Source organism: Mobula birostris, chromosome 15, assembly GCF_030028105.1.
Source record: "Mobula birostris isolate sMobBir1 chromosome 15, sMobBir1.hap1, whole genome shotgun sequence".
In the NCBI taxonomy this organism is placed as follows: Eukaryota; Metazoa; Chordata; class Chondrichthyes; order Myliobatiformes; family Myliobatidae; genus Mobula; species Mobula birostris.
The window spans coordinates 61,405,975-61,423,104 of record NC_092384.1 but is presented as its reverse complement, the minus strand read 5'-3'; the positions used below and the strand labels follow the sequence as shown (position 1 = coordinate 61,423,104).

Sequence of the window (17,130 nt, the reverse complement as noted above, 5' to 3'; positions counted from 1 at the left end):
CCACATTTTATTCTGGCATCTTCCCTCTTCCTTCCGGTCCTAAAGAAGGGACTCATCCTGAGACATCAACTGTTTATTCAATTCCATAGATGCTGCTTGACCTACTGAGTTCCTCCAGCAATGTATGTTGCTTACTGTCTCTTATTCACCTGCCTCTGCCTCGCTCCACTCCTTTAGCTGGCACAATCTGCCTATCACCTTACATCCTTCCTCAGTCCAACAATCACCTCGGTTATCATTCTCATCACTCCTCCTTGCTCGCTTCTCCAACCTCAGTCCTGATGCAGGGGTTTAGACCCCATAAGTTGATAATTTCTTTCCATCCACAGATTGCCGCTTGACCAAGCAGACTGTTCTTTGTTGCAGCCTTCAGCATCTGCAATCTCTTGTGTCATTCTTCAAGGTAATATCTCCAATACTGATGAATACAAATGATTTTCAAAATAGTTTACAAGAATACTATTTCCTGAACTCCAGACCAGTACATTCTTGGTGTGCATACTCACTCAAGACTCCCCATCCAATTGACAAAAATATCTATCCGTTGCAGCATCGTTTTTCATATTAAGATTTGAAAATTGTCTTGTAGATTAAAACGGGCTGCTGTTCCACCTGCAGTCTATGGTTTGGAGTTTTCACTATAATAAATTACATCAAGGCCACAACCCTTTTTATTTTTGAGCAATGATGATGCTTCCTTTCAGGGTACAACTTTAACATGCATCTTATTGTGTCTGTGCAACTATATATCAATTAAAATAAAAGCACGCACGTGGGAGATGGCACAGGTATGTTATCAGTCCATACGTAATGCTAAGAGGAGTAATTGTTCTAACTGAAATAAATCCATACGTTACACTTCCTTACCCTTTAGATTAATGTGACATAAAACTGTATATGTAACAAGACATTCAATTTCTCTTTAACAAACCATATTCAAGTAAAGCAACACACATCAAAGTTGCTGGTGAACGCAGCAGGCCAGGCAGCATCTCTAGGAAGAGGTACAGTCGACATTTCAGGCTGAGACCCTTCGTCAGGACTAACTGAAGGAAGAGCTAGTAAGAGATTTGAAAGTGGGAGGGGAGATCCAAAATGATAGGAGAAGACAGGAGGGGGAGGGATGGAGCCAAGAGCTGGACAGGTGATTGGCAAACGGGATATGAGAAGATCATGGGACAGGAGGACATATCCCCTTTGCCAATCACGTGTCCAGCTCTTGGCTCCATCCCTCCCTTTCCTGTCTTCTCCTATCATTTTGGATCTCCCCCTCTCCCTCCCACTTTCAAATCTCTTACTAACTCTTCCTTCAGTTAGTCCTGATGAAGGGTCTCGGCCTGAAACGTCGACTGTACCGCTTCCTAGAGATGCTGCCTGGCCTGCTGCGTTCACCAGCAACTTTGATGTGTGTTGCTTGAATTTCCCGCATCTGCAGAATTCATGTTGTTTACATATTCAGGTAAACATGCTTTCAAATAACAGTCCCTAACTAACTTCACTGTTCTAACGATTCAGTCTTTTGGGTGGCGCTCTGTCTCTTTCAGGATAGAGCCTCTGGATCTGTGGAGTGGCATCCGGTTTGGAAGGTATCTCGACAAAGACACCTTTCTCTGATGCATGTGTCATGTTGCTGTTAGTGACATAATCATCACTGGGAGATAATGTCAGGTGGCTGTAATGTGTCTGTCTTGTTGGATGCAGTTGGTTCAGCTGTATTCTTAGACTGAGCATCCAGTATCTGGCCCACATGACATCTCCATGTCTGGTCTCCAACATCCACTGTATACATCAGTGGTCCAGTTCTCATAGCTATCCTACTGGGTGTCGACTTGTCTTCTCAGTAATCACACACTAGGACTTCCTGTCTGACCTTGAAGCTCCTTGCTGATTCACTTGTAAAATGGCTGAACTGTTTATTCTGCACTTTCCTCCGAGATCTGATTTCAGGAGGTCTATGCAAAAGCTCAGATTCCTGCCATGAACAGCGTTGCAGGTGTTTGATTTGTCATCACATGAACAGAGTTCTGATGCACAAAAAGAAATTGTCCACCTTGTGCTGTAGAGAAATGTCCTACTTCTCCACAGCTTTATTGGACTTCTTGAAAGTTTGGATAAACCTTTCAGCTAACCCATTCATTGCAGAGTGGTGAAGAGCTGATTTGAAATGTTTGATGCCTTTTTTTCCCATGAATACTTTGAACTCTTCAAAGGTGTATTGTGGTCTGTTGTCACTCACAATTTGTTCGGGTAAGCTATTTCTGGAGGAGAAAGTCCTTAGGGCAGAAACAGCCTTTTTGGAGGTGGTTGACTTCACTTATGACCTCCAACCACTTCAAATGAGCATCCACGGCAATCAGAAACATGGAGTCCATGAATGGCCCAGCAAAGTCAATATGCACTCTTTGCCATGGTGTCAACAATTACTCCCACAGGTGTAAAGATGCCTGTGGGGGTGCATTTTGAACTTCTTGGCATCCCAAAGAGCTTTTGGTCATGCCTTCGATCTGTCTATCTACTCCTGGCCACCACACGTAGCTCCGGGTGAGACTCTTCATCTTGACTGTCCCCAGGTGTCCTTCATGCCGATTCTCTAACACTCTGGTGTGCAGTCTAGAGGCAACCACAACAGAGATTCACAAATCAGGGTCTTTTGAAATATGGACAAGTGGTCTCGTCTCACTGAGAACTCTGGAAACAATGGATTACCACGAGATGGCCATCCTTGCATGGTGATGTGATAGACCTTTGACAATGTCAGATCATTCCTTGTATCTCTTTGTATTTCAGAATTTCTAACCAGTAACTGGTCCACCAATGCTGTGTGGAACACTTCTGTTGGTTCACAGTTTGAAGACTTTTCTTCTTCAGTTGACAATAGCGGAAGACGTAACAAGTTGTTCACATTGCTGTGTTGTTTGGTATCCTTGAACTCTATGTCATACGAGTAGGCTCTGAGGAAATTGCCCAAAGTGCCAAACAGGTAGCAGTAATCACTGGGATTTCCTTCCTGGAACTGAAAATGGACACGGGGGATGATCTCTCGCTAGCGTAACCTTTTGTCTGTAGAGGAAATGGCAGAAATGCTTTATTCCCCACATGAGACTAAGGGCCTCTCAGCCGATCTGTGCATTGTTGCGTTCTGTGATTGTCAGTAATCTTGAAGTAAATGCAATTGGATGTTCAGATCCATCTTTCCTAGTGTGTTGTAAAATGGCTCCAATGCCATACGGGGACCAGAAGACCATAAGACTTAGGAACAGATCTAGGCCATTCAGCCCATCAAATCTGCTCTGCCATTTCATCATGGCTGATGCCAGATCCCACTCAACCCCATACACCTGCCTCCTCGCCATATCCCTTGATGCCCAGACCAAACAAGAAACTATCAGTTTCCGCCTTAAATATACACATGGATTTGGCCTCTATTACAGTTTGTAGCAGAGCATTCCACGGATTCATCATTCTGTGGCTAAAAAAATTCCTCCTTACCTCTGTTCTAAAAGGTCGCCCATCAAATTTAAGGCTGTGCCCTCCACTTCTAGATACCCCCACCACAGGAAACATCCTCTCCACATCCACCTTATCTATTCCTTTCAACATTTGATATGTTTCAATGAGATCCCTCTCCATATTCATCTAAATTCCAGTGAGTACAGGCCCAAAGTTGCCAAATGCGCCTCATATGTTAACCCCTTCATTCCTGGAATCATCCTCATGAACCTCCTCTGCATTCCCTCCAATGAAAACATATCCTTTCTGACATATGGGGCCCAAAACTGTTGACAATACTCCAATTACAGCCTGACTAGAGTCTTATAAAGCCTCAGCATAACCTCCTTGCTTTTATATACTATTCCCTTTGAAATAAATGCCAACATTGCATTTACCTTCTTTACCACAGACTCAACCTGTAAATTAACCTTTTGGGAGTCTTGCATGGAGACTGCTAAGTCCCTTTACACCTCTGACATTTGAGCCTTCTCCCCATTTTGATAATAGTCTGCACTATTGTTCCTTTTACCAAAATGCACTGACAGCCAACCAGAAAAGGCCTCCTTTATTCCCACTCACTGCCTTCTGCCTGTCAACCATTCCTCTATCCATGCCAGTATCTTTCCTGTAACGCCATAGAATTTTATTCTGTTAAGCAGACTCATGTGTGGCACCTTATCAAATGTCTTCTGAAAATTCAAGTAAATGACATCCACTGCCTCTCCTTTGTCCATCTCAATTTCAATTTCCTCCTCCTCAATCTCAATCTCAATTTGCAGACAGACTTGTGAAAAGGCAATCTTTGAAAACCTCTCCCTGTCTGCCAAGGACACAAAAATATCTTCTATTCATGGCAAGGGTTACTGCATAGTACATAGCATAAGATTGATGCTCACTTTGAAATCCCCACATATGCAAACAGCTCCGGACTTCCCTTTCTTTATCACCAGGACAACGGATGTGGCCCAATCGCACCACTCAGCCTTGGAGAGAATGCCAGATGTCTCCAAGCTCTGAAGTTCAGCATCCACTTTAGGACGTAATGCATAATGCACTGGGCGCTCTTCATGGAATCTTTGTGTTGCTGCTTCATTTAGTTCAATTCTGGCCTTCATGCCTTTGAGTTTGCCAATACTTTTCTCAAACACCTTCTCAATAGCATTAAGCAGTTGCGCCAGTCTCTGGTTAGTGCTACCATTCGGGTTGCAGTTGCCTGCTGATGACACATTGAGAGGTTTGATTGTGTGCCAGTCTAGTTGGATTTTTCTCAACCATTCACATCTGAAAAGGTGCTGGCCCTCCACTTTTCAATACATAAGGCTCTAACAACTGTGTTTTGCCTCTGCACATCACATTTACTTTCAGTTTGTATTTGGGAGACACTTTTTCAGCTGTGTAGATCTTTAGCATCACTGAAGTCTTTTCTAATGGGAGCTTAAAAAACAGTCTGTTGTAGTCAGCTTCTGCAATTATAGACAAAGCTGACCCTGTAGCCAGCTCCATTTTCAGTTTTACAGCAGACACATCTGTTGTGATCCATATGATTTTGTGATTGCTCCAGTAATACTATATGGTTCTAGGCATGACAGCTTACCTTTGTCAGACTCTGTGTTGTCTGTTTCAGTTGCACATTGAGTCACTTTATGCATTTGTTTGGTTTTGTGTTTAAAGCAAAACTCTAAGGTTTCTCTCTTTGTTTGCACTTTTTATCTGATTTGCATACTCTCTCTATGTGACCTTGTCTGCGACACTTTCTGCAAACTTTTTTTTTGAGCCAACAGTTATTTGCATCATGGGAGGATTTGCCACGTTGATAACACTTTTGGATTTTCGTACCATTCAGAAAGAGTTTATGCATTTCATGTTCTAAACATTTTTTCTATAGTTCTGCTGCATCCTTTGCTGCTGTCTCCAATGATATTGCAAAGATCAATGCCCATTCTAAAGTATGGTCTCTTTCTGATAGTAGCCTCTTTTGATTGCTTTGACTATGCATGCCACACACAAGCCTGTCCTTTAATGCATCAATGTTCATCTCTGAAGTCACAGTATTGAGAAAGTTTGCAAAGTTCTGCAATGTATTCAGAAATGCTTTCATCCTTTGACTGCTTCTTTTTATTACATCTAAATTGCTCAGCTACTGCCAGTGGTTTAGGGTTTAAATAATTTTGTAAAATGGGAAGAATTTTGTTGAACATCTTGCTTGCTGGCTTTCCAGGAATTACTACGTTGTGTAAGAGCCTGTATGTTTTAGCACCCATTAAGCTAAGAAGTGTGGATACTTACTTCCCCTTATCCACATTGTTCACGTTACAACACAGTTCAGCCTTCTTGATATATGATTCCCAGTATTTATTAGCAAAATCAAATTTATCAACTTTCCCAAGTAAGGCCATCATCATGTTATTTTCACTTTAACTTGGCGAGTTGTGCATCTTTCACTGTGCACTGTCACACATCTCTTTCTTCACATCTGTCATGGCCTTCTCCACACTGATTAACTCTTTCTTCTTGCTGTCTTTCTCTCTTCCCGTCTGCCATTGGTGATATTTGTTGACATTCAGGTTCGTACTCATCACCAGTATTTTTTGCGTCTGTGCAACTACATATCAATTAAAATGAAAGCACACACATGGAAGATGGCATTCTCTGGTGTATTCACATTGGAGAGAGAGAGAGATATGCATGCGTTGAGAACCGATCAACACGCATAGGTAAGTTATCAGTGTATGCGTAGTGCTAAGGGGAGTCATTGCTCTAAAAAAATAGATCCATGCATTACACAGCTAAGCTTCTTTTTATGTTGAAAGGATAGTTGTCAAATATTATCAAACACATTTATTATTTTATAACCTGAATCCACTGTTGTACAGGAACAAACAAGACTGATGACTCTTTGTGGCGCCTCTAACTGATAATTCCAGCAATAGTGACTTCATCCATCTGAATCACAACTATTTATTATCACATGTTCAGATTATGAAGCTATTTTAGTACAGTCTGGCCCTATTGTATAAAAACTGCATGTTAAGAAGTAAACAAGGTTAGAGTTTAGTGAACTTGCTTGTCTGTTTGATGGGTGGCGAGGTTCACCATATGTAATGCCCACTCTGGTGATAGGAACCTAACAGAAGGCAAATCTTTGAGAAAGAAGAACCAAGTCAACACTGTGTTAATATGAACTGTGTGCTCCTAGTTTCCCGGCATAGAAAGGCCTGGTGAGGAGCTGAGCCAGAGCGACCAGTTTGACAAGTTTGAACTGAGTTTGACTCGTGACTAGTTTGAAATGAGATAACTGATTAACAATAGTACTAATGTACATCTTCCACCAGGCCATCAGACTAATGAACTCACGCTGATTTGAGTGTACTCTATTATATTGACTGTTCTATTTATTATAAATTATTATAAATTGCACATTTAGATGGAGATGTAACATAAAGATTTTTACTCCTCATGTATGTGGAGGATGTAAGGAAAAAAAAAGTCAATTCAATTCAATTCAATAATGCACTAGCTGAAATCTCATTGGGCCAAGGAAAGAAAATAGATGCAACACACATCAAAGTTACTGGTGAACGCAGCAGGCCAGGCAGCATCTCTAGGAAGAGGTGCAGTCGACGTTTCGGGCCGAGACCCTTCGTTAGGACTAACTGAAAGAAGAGCTAGTGAGAGATTTGAAAGTGGGAGGGGGAGGTATATCTCTTTTGCCAATCACCTGTCCAGCTCTTGGCTCCATCCCTCCCCCTCCTGTCTTCTCCTATCATTTTTGATCTCCCCCTCCCACTTTCAAAGAGAATGTAGTTGAGTAGGAAAATAAATTAGCCATGTTCGAATGGTGGAGCAGACTCAATGGCCCGAATGGCCAAATTCTGCTCCTATGTTTTTTGGTTTTATGGTAAAGCTAAGGCATTGTTGATTTTAGACATGCCTCTAGTTGTTCAAAGCCCAACATGAAGCCTACCTGCATGAATAGACATGATTTTTCCGAACGCTTCTCCTGAAGAAACCTTTGCATCCATCACAACTGGCAGCACCGTAGTGTTTTCCTGTTGCACGGTCACCACAGATTGAGCACAGGGCTGTAACACCATGGTCCATCAACACGTTGATGGTACTGACATTTGTGGGAACGGTCTCTAAGAGACAAAAGTCATAGTTACAATACAGACAGCAAATTTTCAACATCCAAAGAGTTCACATGAATAGCCCTAGGACCTTCCCCATACTAAAGTCTATATTCCCCAATATTTGTCTAGTCGCCAGTATCTAAATGTGGGCCAGTGTTAGAGCGGTCAGGCTTTGGCTCAGTGGGCTTCAGCAATATTCCATAGCTACTGCAGTGAGAAGGTGTCCAGGGTTAGAGGTAAAAGCCATTCAGTTTTACTACATATTCAACATCACAAGGGCAGCAGTGGTTCAAGAAGATGACCTGAAATCCTAGTTACTTCTCTTCCCACAGCCCAACCTGCTGAGTATTTTCAGTATTTACTGTTTTTTGTTTGTTTAGCTTATCGTTCCTGTCTGGGGTTGGGAATCAATGCTGGTCTTACCAATGATACCTATATCCCAGAAGAGAACAAAAATTGGACTACCATCAGTCCTGAGGAAGGGTCTCGGCCCAAAACATTGCTTATTCCTCTCCATAGATGTCATATGATCTGCTGAGTTCCTGCAACATTTTGTATGTGTTACTCTGAGAAGAGATTTGAGAACGATTTCTCTCGGCTTAACTGACTACAAAACCTGCAAACTAGCCCTAAATATTTCTGAATGGCTCAGATAAGGAAACACTCAAAAATATTCAACTAAAACTATTAAAATTTAAAGAAATAAAATTATAGTATTAAAATTATTAAAAAAGGAAATTAAAGCATATCAAAACTCCATCAAATATTTTTAAAACATTAGGTAAGCTTAACTAATTTAAAGGAATATATTTGTCTTAATACTGACCTTTGTTACATAAAGCTATTCCTCTCTATTGAAAAGAATCAGTTCACTGTTACTGCACCACGTCTAAAGGTGCACGGGTTCAATGAGCTGACTTCCAGGCATAAACAATGAGGAAATGCTGCACATTTGGACTTTGTCACTGCACCCATGAGGAATTCATCATTAGAATGACATTGGCAAAGCCACAATGCAGATGGTCTTTCATGTCACATCATAATCCCACAGTTTATGTTACTCAGGCGAGTAATGACTAACATCCAATGTAGATATGTGCACATGTTCTAGCAAATTGTAACATAGTACAGAGCAGGCCCTTTGGCCGACGATGTCGTGCTGACCTTCTCATCTGCTCCAAGATCAATCTAACCCTTCCCTCCATTATTCTTTCATTCATAAATTCTGGCCAAATTTTTATTTCTCAAATGGGAAAAGCTGTTTCTCAGTAACTGCCAAACGAGGAGCCTTGCCCACTGTTTGCAGGAGGTCTGAGGTCTGAAGTGTCACCCTTGATTGCTTTGACTTTAAGCAAATATATTAAATGTCCTCACGTTTAGCAGTGAATTTGCATGGTTCCAAATAAAATTCAAGAATGTAATAATAACCTGATTCCTATTGCTTCCTGTCAAATGAGAGCTTAATATTGGACAGGATCCTAGGAATCCTTCCCGCTTCAGCATGGGTTGTGATGGTCGAGAGTGCTTCAATTTAATACCTCATCTGAAATATAGCATCTTCGCTGGTGCAGGACATTAGACAAATGCATGTAGCTGAGAACTGTACTGTTAACCATGCTAGTAGATTCCCCATTAATGACTTTAACAATTTAGATAATCGCATTATCCTTCATATTTTTACACATGTACATCTTCTTTGTTCATATCTCACTTATTTTCTAACATTTTGTTTCCTTTTGGGGGGACCCAACTTGGGGACTGCTTTGTCGAGCATCTCCTCTCCATCTGCCAAAACTGGAACATCCCAGTGGCTAAACAGTTTAATTTCCCCATTCCCATTTCAACATGGCCCCCTCTTGTGCCATGATGAGGTCCCTCCGAGAGAAGGGTTAACACCTCATATTCCATCTAGGTAGCCTCCAAGCTGATGGCATAAATATCGATCCCTTCTTCTGGTAAAAAAAATTCCATCCCCCTCCCCTCTTATTCTATTCCCAACTTTGGCCTCTTTGTTACCTCTTTTCACCTGCCGATCACCTCACCCTGTGTCCCCTCTTTCTTCGCTTTCCCCTATGGTCCACTATCCTCTCCTATCAGATTCCATCATCTGCAACCCTATACATTTCCCACGCACCTGGCTTCACAAATCACATTCTAGTTATCCTCCTTCCTCTCCCTCCCTCCCCTCATCTTTTAATTCTGGCTTCTTCCTCCCTCTTTTCCTGTCCTGACAAAGAATCTCAGCCCGAAACATCAACTGTTTATTTATTTACATAGATGCTGCCTGACCTGCCGAGATCTTCCAGCATTTTGTGTGTGTTGTTGTTTCCATTTTCTGATCCAGTTCCACTCATTTTTATTGTTGAATTAAGTACATATCTAATACCAGCAGCAGTTTTACAAGATACGCTTTGCAGAAAAATGACTGAGAAACGTGATAAATTTCTATAAGCTAGGTGGAGTTATTTCAAACGTTCTTTTCAGCCTGCATGGATGTAATGTGTCAAATGGTCATCTTTTGTTGCAGAACTTTCCAATCTGTGGTACCTATGTAGGTATTATATAAGGAAAATAATAAACCAGATTATAATGTATAGTCAAGAGATGTTTCTGTTCATAATCACACATATGTCTGAACTGAGCACTGTAGTGTTTAATCATAGTTTCCACAACTTATATGTTAATATTTGAGGTAATTAAGTTCATACTGTTAGCTTTGTTGAGTGGAGATAATTAATGTCAAGTCTTATGGTCATTTGTGCCTTTTTAATGGGTTATGGCAGCATTCCAAAACTGGAAATATAAACTAACTGAGAAGCCAATTATTCGAATGATTATTTGATGTGAGAGTCAGCTTACACCATGCATACTAAATGTAGATCATGTATTTCTCATAATCAAGATTTGTTTTTCAAGTGAAATCCAATTACATACCTTAATTAGCTCCAAAAAATTAGGACTAAAAATCTACTTGGAAATGTTCTTACTTCAGTGGTTGGGAACTTAATGGAAAACATCCTGAGAGGCAGGATTTATGATCATTTGGAGAGGCAAACTGTGATTAGGAATAGTCAGCATAGCTTTGTCAAAGGCAGGTTGTGCCATAAGAGCCTGACTGAATTTTTTGAGGATGTGATTAAACACATTGATGAAGGTAGAGCCGTAGATGTAGTGTATATGGATTTCAGCAAGGAATTGATCAGGTATCCCCTGCCAGACTTATTGAGAAACTAAGGAGCCATGGGATCCAGGGGAACATTGCTTTGTGGATCCAGAATTGGCTTGCCCACAGAAGGCAAAGAATGGTTGTAGACAGGTCATATTCAACATGGAGGCCAGTGACCAGTGCTGTGCCTCAGGGATCTGTTCTGGGTCCCCTTCTCTTCGTGATTTTTATAAATGACCTGATTGAGGAAGTGGAGGGATGGGTTAGTAAATTTTATGATGACAGAAAGGTTGTAGGTGTTGTGGATAGTGTGGAGGTCTGTCAGAGGATACAGCGGGACATCAATAGGATGTAAAACTGGGCAGAGAAGTGTCAGATGGAGTTCAACCCAGATAACTGGGGTGGTTTATTTTGGTAGGTCAAACATGATGGCAGAATATGGTATTAATGGTAAGACTCTTGGCAATGTGGAGAATCAGAGTGATCTTGGGGTCTGAGTCCATAGGACGCTCAAAGTTGCTACGCAGGTTGACTGTGTGGTTAAGAAGGCATACGGTGCATTGGCTTTCATCAACCATGGGACTGAGTTCAAGAGCCGAGTGGTAAACAGCTTTATTGGACCCTAGTCGGACCCCACTTAGAGTACTGTGTTCAGTTCTGGTCACCTCACTATAGGAAACTATAGATGGGTGCAGAGGAGATTTACAAGGATGTTGTCTGGATTGAGGAGCATGCCTTATGAGAATAGGTTAGGTGAACTCGGCATTTTCTCCTTGGAGCGGGAGAAGATGAGAGGTGACCAGCTAGAGCTGTATAAGATGATGAGAGGCATTGATCATGTGGATAGTCAGAGACTTTTTCCCAGGGCTGACATGGGTAACGTGAGAGGGCACAGTTAAAAGGTGCTTAGAAGTAGGTACAGAGGAGATGTCAGGGGTAAGTTTTTTTTACACAGAGAGTGGTGAGTGTTTTGAAAGAGCTGCCAGCAACAGTGGTGGAGGCAGATACAATAGGGTCTTTTAAGAGACTCCTGGATGGGTATATGGAGCTGAGAGAAATAGAGGGCTATGGGTAACCCTAGGTAATTTCTAAAGTAAGTACATGCTCAGCACAGAATTGTGGGCCAAAAGGGCCTGTATTTGTGCTACACACATCAAAGTTGCTGGTGAACGCAGCAGGCCAGGCAGTATCTCTAGGAAGAGGTACAGTCGACGTTTCAGGCCGAGAGCCTTCATCAGGACTAACTGAAGGAAGAGTTAGTAAGAGATTTGAAAGCGGGAGGGGGAGGGGAGATCCAAAATGATAGGAGAAGACAGGAGGGGGAGGGATGGAGCCAAGAGCTCCAGGTGATTGGCAAAGGGAATATTGTGCTGTAGGTTTTCTATGTTTCTAAATCTAGAGAAATTAGTTCAGCTTGTTAAGCACTGGGAATATTTAATGTGAAGCTTTGATGCAGAATGTATCTTCAGCGAGCTGCATTGTGTCTACATGGTTGAGCAAGTAGCTACTGGCCAGGAGGTGTTGAAGGTATCGTTAATGGTACACACCATATCCTTTTCTACTTTGTGATGACAGCAGCCAATAGCTTGCTTGATTAGGTACTTGGTTCCCTCAGCCATTCCACTGATTAAATATGGCATTACTTTTCATATTTGTAGGTCAAATACATATTGATTTGTTTTGATTTTTGACCTGTTCATTTGTAATTAATTTTGGCATGTTTTCAACATTTCTTGTCGATAAAAATACAAATATATTCACTCATAATACTTAGTTACCACACAGATATTCATTTATTGGAACTTAACAACAATTACTTTAATGAATAATATGACCTAAAATGCAAACTGTGTTTAAAAAAACTTAAAATTAATCTGTAAATGGTCCTCTCAAAGCAGAATAACATACCGAAAATGCTGGAGGAATTCACCAGGTCAGGCAGAATCTATGGTGAGGAATGCTGATGAAGGCTGATGATGTCGGCTCTTTATTCCTCACCATAGATGCTACTTAACCTGATGAATTCATCCATCATTTTGTGTGTGTTACTCCGGATTTCCAGTATCTACAGAATCTTTTAGTATTTATGATTTGTCTCTCAAAACAGAAGTTATATGTGTATATATAAGTGTGTATATATAAGTGTGGCTATAAATGAATAAGATCTATTTTGCATTGACACATGTGTCAAAGATTAATAGGAATGTCCAAAGTTATTTAAGGTAACAAAAATGACATATGTATGATACAGAAACAGCCCACTTAACCCAATTTGACAATGCCAGCGTCAGTGCTCCATATGAGCTTGTTCCCACCTCTCTTCTAATTCTATTGGCATAATGTTTTCTGAAGCTGACAAAGACTAGGAGCATTCATAGACCTGACATTATGCCCAAATAGTAAAAAAGCACCAAAGAGTAAAGCTAACAGAATGAACTCAATAGTCAAACAGTCACAGACAAGAAGAGGGGCCATGATCAAGCAGCACAAAATGAATTCGTGCTTATCTTCATGCTCATCCCTGGGGCTGGTACTTAATGAGCCTTGGTCAAAATATAAAGCTGGTTTCAAGCATAAAAATGATAATGCTGGTAAATTTCCCACTTAAATCAAGTTAGTGTTTTATTAGAAACACACAGCCTAAATAGTTACAGATGATGATTCAATGTCAGTATTATTTCATGCTTAAGAACAACTGTCAAGATATTCCCAATGGGAATGTTATTTAATATCTTGTTGTGGAAAATTTTCCAAAAACTGTAAAACATTTTCCAAAGTAGCAGATATTGTCTACAACCATCTCAAAGAAGGTAGAAAGTCAACTGAATCTAAAATCTAGTCAAAAGCATGTTTGAGTCCATATGTTCCATTAAATCAATTGTATTGTGTGGAGGAACCTGCAGATCATGATGATTTCCATTGTCACTGTGTTTTTTTTTGTTTTACTTTGTCAAATTTAAATCAAACTTAAAAGTACAGAAACTACGGCTAATGTAAAATTTGGTTACGGCTCATTAACTAGTCATGAGTTCAGTTTTTTTAATTGTTATTTTGTGCATTTGACTGGCTAGACCTGCTTTGTGGCCTGCAGTCAACAGACGACACAGTACTAAATTGAACTGAATTGAACTAAACTGGGCATTCTGAGACTGTCCAATGACCCTGTGGTTTGATGTTTTATGTTCTGTGTTTTTCACTCGTTTTTTGCCATTTGTGTGATTTGTCCTTTTTTTTGCACATTGCATATTTGATGTTTTCTTTGAAAGGGTTCCATGGTGTTTTTTTTTTGGTTTCATAGCTGTCTGCGGGATGAAAAATCTCAGAGTTGTATACTACATGCAGACTTTGATATTAAATGTACTATGATTCTTTGAATCTTTGTCTCTTTGAGATTGAAAATACATCAAACCAAGTTAACTGGCCAATATCTTTGGAAATCACTCTTAATTATTGTTGTCTTTCTGTGCCTATGATTCAGATCAATACAAAAGAGCTATGGCATTATTTTGCAAAGTTTTTTTTTCTCGATCAAAAACAGATTCATTTAAAAATAAACTTAAGTTTAAATATATATCTTATACATCCTGAATATAACCTAAAGCCAGTTCATGGTCAATTAAAACTTTTCTGCAGTATGCCAACTGTTTTTTTTTCCTGTAAAGAGAAATACAGCTGTACTTCATTGTCTGCTGATTTGTGTTAGTGATGTTACTGAAGGCGAATTGTTGGTCAGCTTGCCTGAAGTTCATTCTCCTTTGTCAAAAGTAGGGCTAGCATCATTTATTCCATCTGGATATGCAGATTTCTCATTCATTAGACAATAAACTAGAGATCCTAGGAGGAGAAGAAGATGGCAGCGCGCACGGCCTCTCCGGTGAATGAATGATATCTGTAATCTGTCAAGTAGGGGACCGTGCACAATTCTGATTTGATGGAGACGCACGTGAGAGTACAGAGGAACATCTGGAAAACTTCTGAAATGTCTGCTTTGCTGCTGCTGCTACAGTGTGGTAACTGGAATTTCCAGAGCAGAAGCCCCGAAATCCTTGGCTTTGCGTGTTTCAGCGGCCGAGGTCAAAGGCACTCGGCAGAGGATGGCGCTCGGGAGGCTGTATTGGAGGGGCTTGTCGGAAGCACGAAATTTTCGGACGGATGGACTCAGTGTCGGCTGTGGTCGACTGCTTCCAAGGCATCAGCAAGTTGACAGTGCCTGGAGGTTTATGGCAGGAAGTTTCTCCCTTTTGCCGCCAGCTATCGGGGACTTAGGAGTCGATTGACTCAGGGACTTTGAGACTATTTTTACTGTGCCCATGGTCGGTTCTTCATCAAATTATGGTATTGTTTTGCACTGCTGTAACTATATGTTATAATTATGTGGTTCTGTCAGTGTTAGACTTTGGTTTGTCCTGTCTTCTGTGATATCACTCCGGAGAAACGTTGTATCATTTCTTAATGCATGTATGCATTTCTAAATGACAATAAAAGAGGGCTGAGTGTTCTCATAATCTAATCCTGAAGCATCTCTCATGTTGCATCGCAGTGGCATGGCACTGAAGAAGACTGCAGCTTGAATTGAGGTTCCCAGCAGAGAGTTTATTTTATATATCTGTCACGGTCCCGACCGTTAATTCCTCATATACTTCTAATTCTCTTTTCCCCATGTTCTCCTGGGCTCCTTGATTGCGGCACCTGATTTTCATCTAAAACCTACAGCACAAAAGCCCTGGCTTTGCGTCCACTGATGGCCAGATCGCTGTTTTAGCCAGTGTGGTAATTCATGTTCCCGGCCGCTAAGGATTGCGTATTCTAAGTTTTACTTCCGTACCAAGGTTTACTCTGTAACTCTGTCTCTCCGTGTCAAGATAAATATTGCCTGCCATTTGCCTTTCCATTGCCGTTCAGCTCAGTAACGCTTCATGTCAACATAAGGGTTGCCTGCTGCCTGCCTTTCTGCTTGCCGTTCAACTCCAGCAATGCTCTGTGTCATGTTCCAGCCACACTCATGCCCTCGTTTGCATCCTACTCTGTCGCCATGCCAGTGTCCTGCATTTGGGTTCACCTGTTCTCGTTGCAACAATATCTTGTTTAGAGATGCACCATGGTAACAAGCCCTCCCATCCCCTGAACCTACACCACCTGATTACACCCATGTGACCAAGCAATCTGCTAACCTTAATGCCTTTTGAATATGGGAGAAAAGGGGAGCACCCAGAGGAAACCTAGACAGTCATGGGGAGAATGTACAAACACCCTGCAGACAACAGCAGAATTGAACCCAGGTCTCTGGTGCTGTAATGGTGTTACACTAATTGCTACACTATCATGCTGCCGCAATTCTGTCAGACCTGAGCCCCAGACCACTCTTCTCATAAAGTAGACTTTGCACAGACAGTGCAAACAAAAGCCTTATCTCCACGTGTTTGAGGAAGGAAGAGATAACATTGGAAATCAGATCAGGTGGACAGACAAAAGTGGATGTGGAGAAACCAGCCTCCCCTCTATGAATTCTGTCTATATTTCTCGTTTCTTCAGTAAAGCAGCCAGAATAAGCAAACACCCCATTCACTCTGGATGTTCTCTCTCTTCCCCTCTCCCACCAGGCAGAAGATACAAAAGCCTGAAAGCATGTACCACCAGGTTTCTACACCACTGATATGGGACTATTAAAGAGTTTCCTAGTACGATAAGTTGGACTCTTGACCTCACAATCTGCCTCGTTATGATTTTGCACCTTATTGTTAGTCTGCACTGCACCATCTCTGTGGCTGTTATACTTTATTCTGCATAGTTATGGTTTAATCTTGTTCTACCTCAATGTACTTTGTAAATACCTAGTCTGTATGACCAGTATGCAACACAAGGTTTTCACGGTATCTTTGCACAGGTGACTATAAAAATCCGATTCCAGTGTCAAAAGTAGGGAGATGATCAGATGAGTCAGTGACTGAATTCTGGTGGGATTCAGAGGTTGGATATGGGATTAAGAGTTGGCTGGTCAGCAGGTGGGGTATTGGACTGGTGTTCAGGAAGGCAGAGGAGCCAGTCAGACACAGGGTAAGGAGCCCTGTAAACATGGAGAATAGGGGGAGGTGAGAGTAAGAAGATACCTCAACTTCCATATTAATAAACCAGTTAAGGACACATCCCATTAAGTAACGCCAAGAGATTAAGGTTTGGTTCAGTGTTAGTTATTTGACTCTCAAAACCTGGCACCACTGGTAAACTTTAACAACACCTATTATTAATTCCTCTTTGAGTCAGTGATGGTGAGCCACCTACAACTGTTAGGCGACGGGACAGGTGTGCAATTTCATACAAGCCAAACTAGATCAGGATAACAGG

General features: G+C 41.2%; 1 protein-coding gene across 1 annotated transcript in view; it reads right to left on the bottom strand.

The window, feature by feature from the left end:
• LOC140210316 (hepatocyte nuclear factor 4-beta-like) overlaps positions 1-17,130 on the bottom strand; it is a 59,355-nt gene that overhangs the window by 30,266 nt on the left and 11,959 nt on the right. The window contains exon 2 of the mRNA XM_072279189.1: positions 7,457-7,631. Coding sequence (XP_072135290.1) covers positions 7,457-7,631 — 175 coding nt within the window. The remainder of the gene's footprint in view (positions 1-7,456; positions 7,632-17,130) is intronic.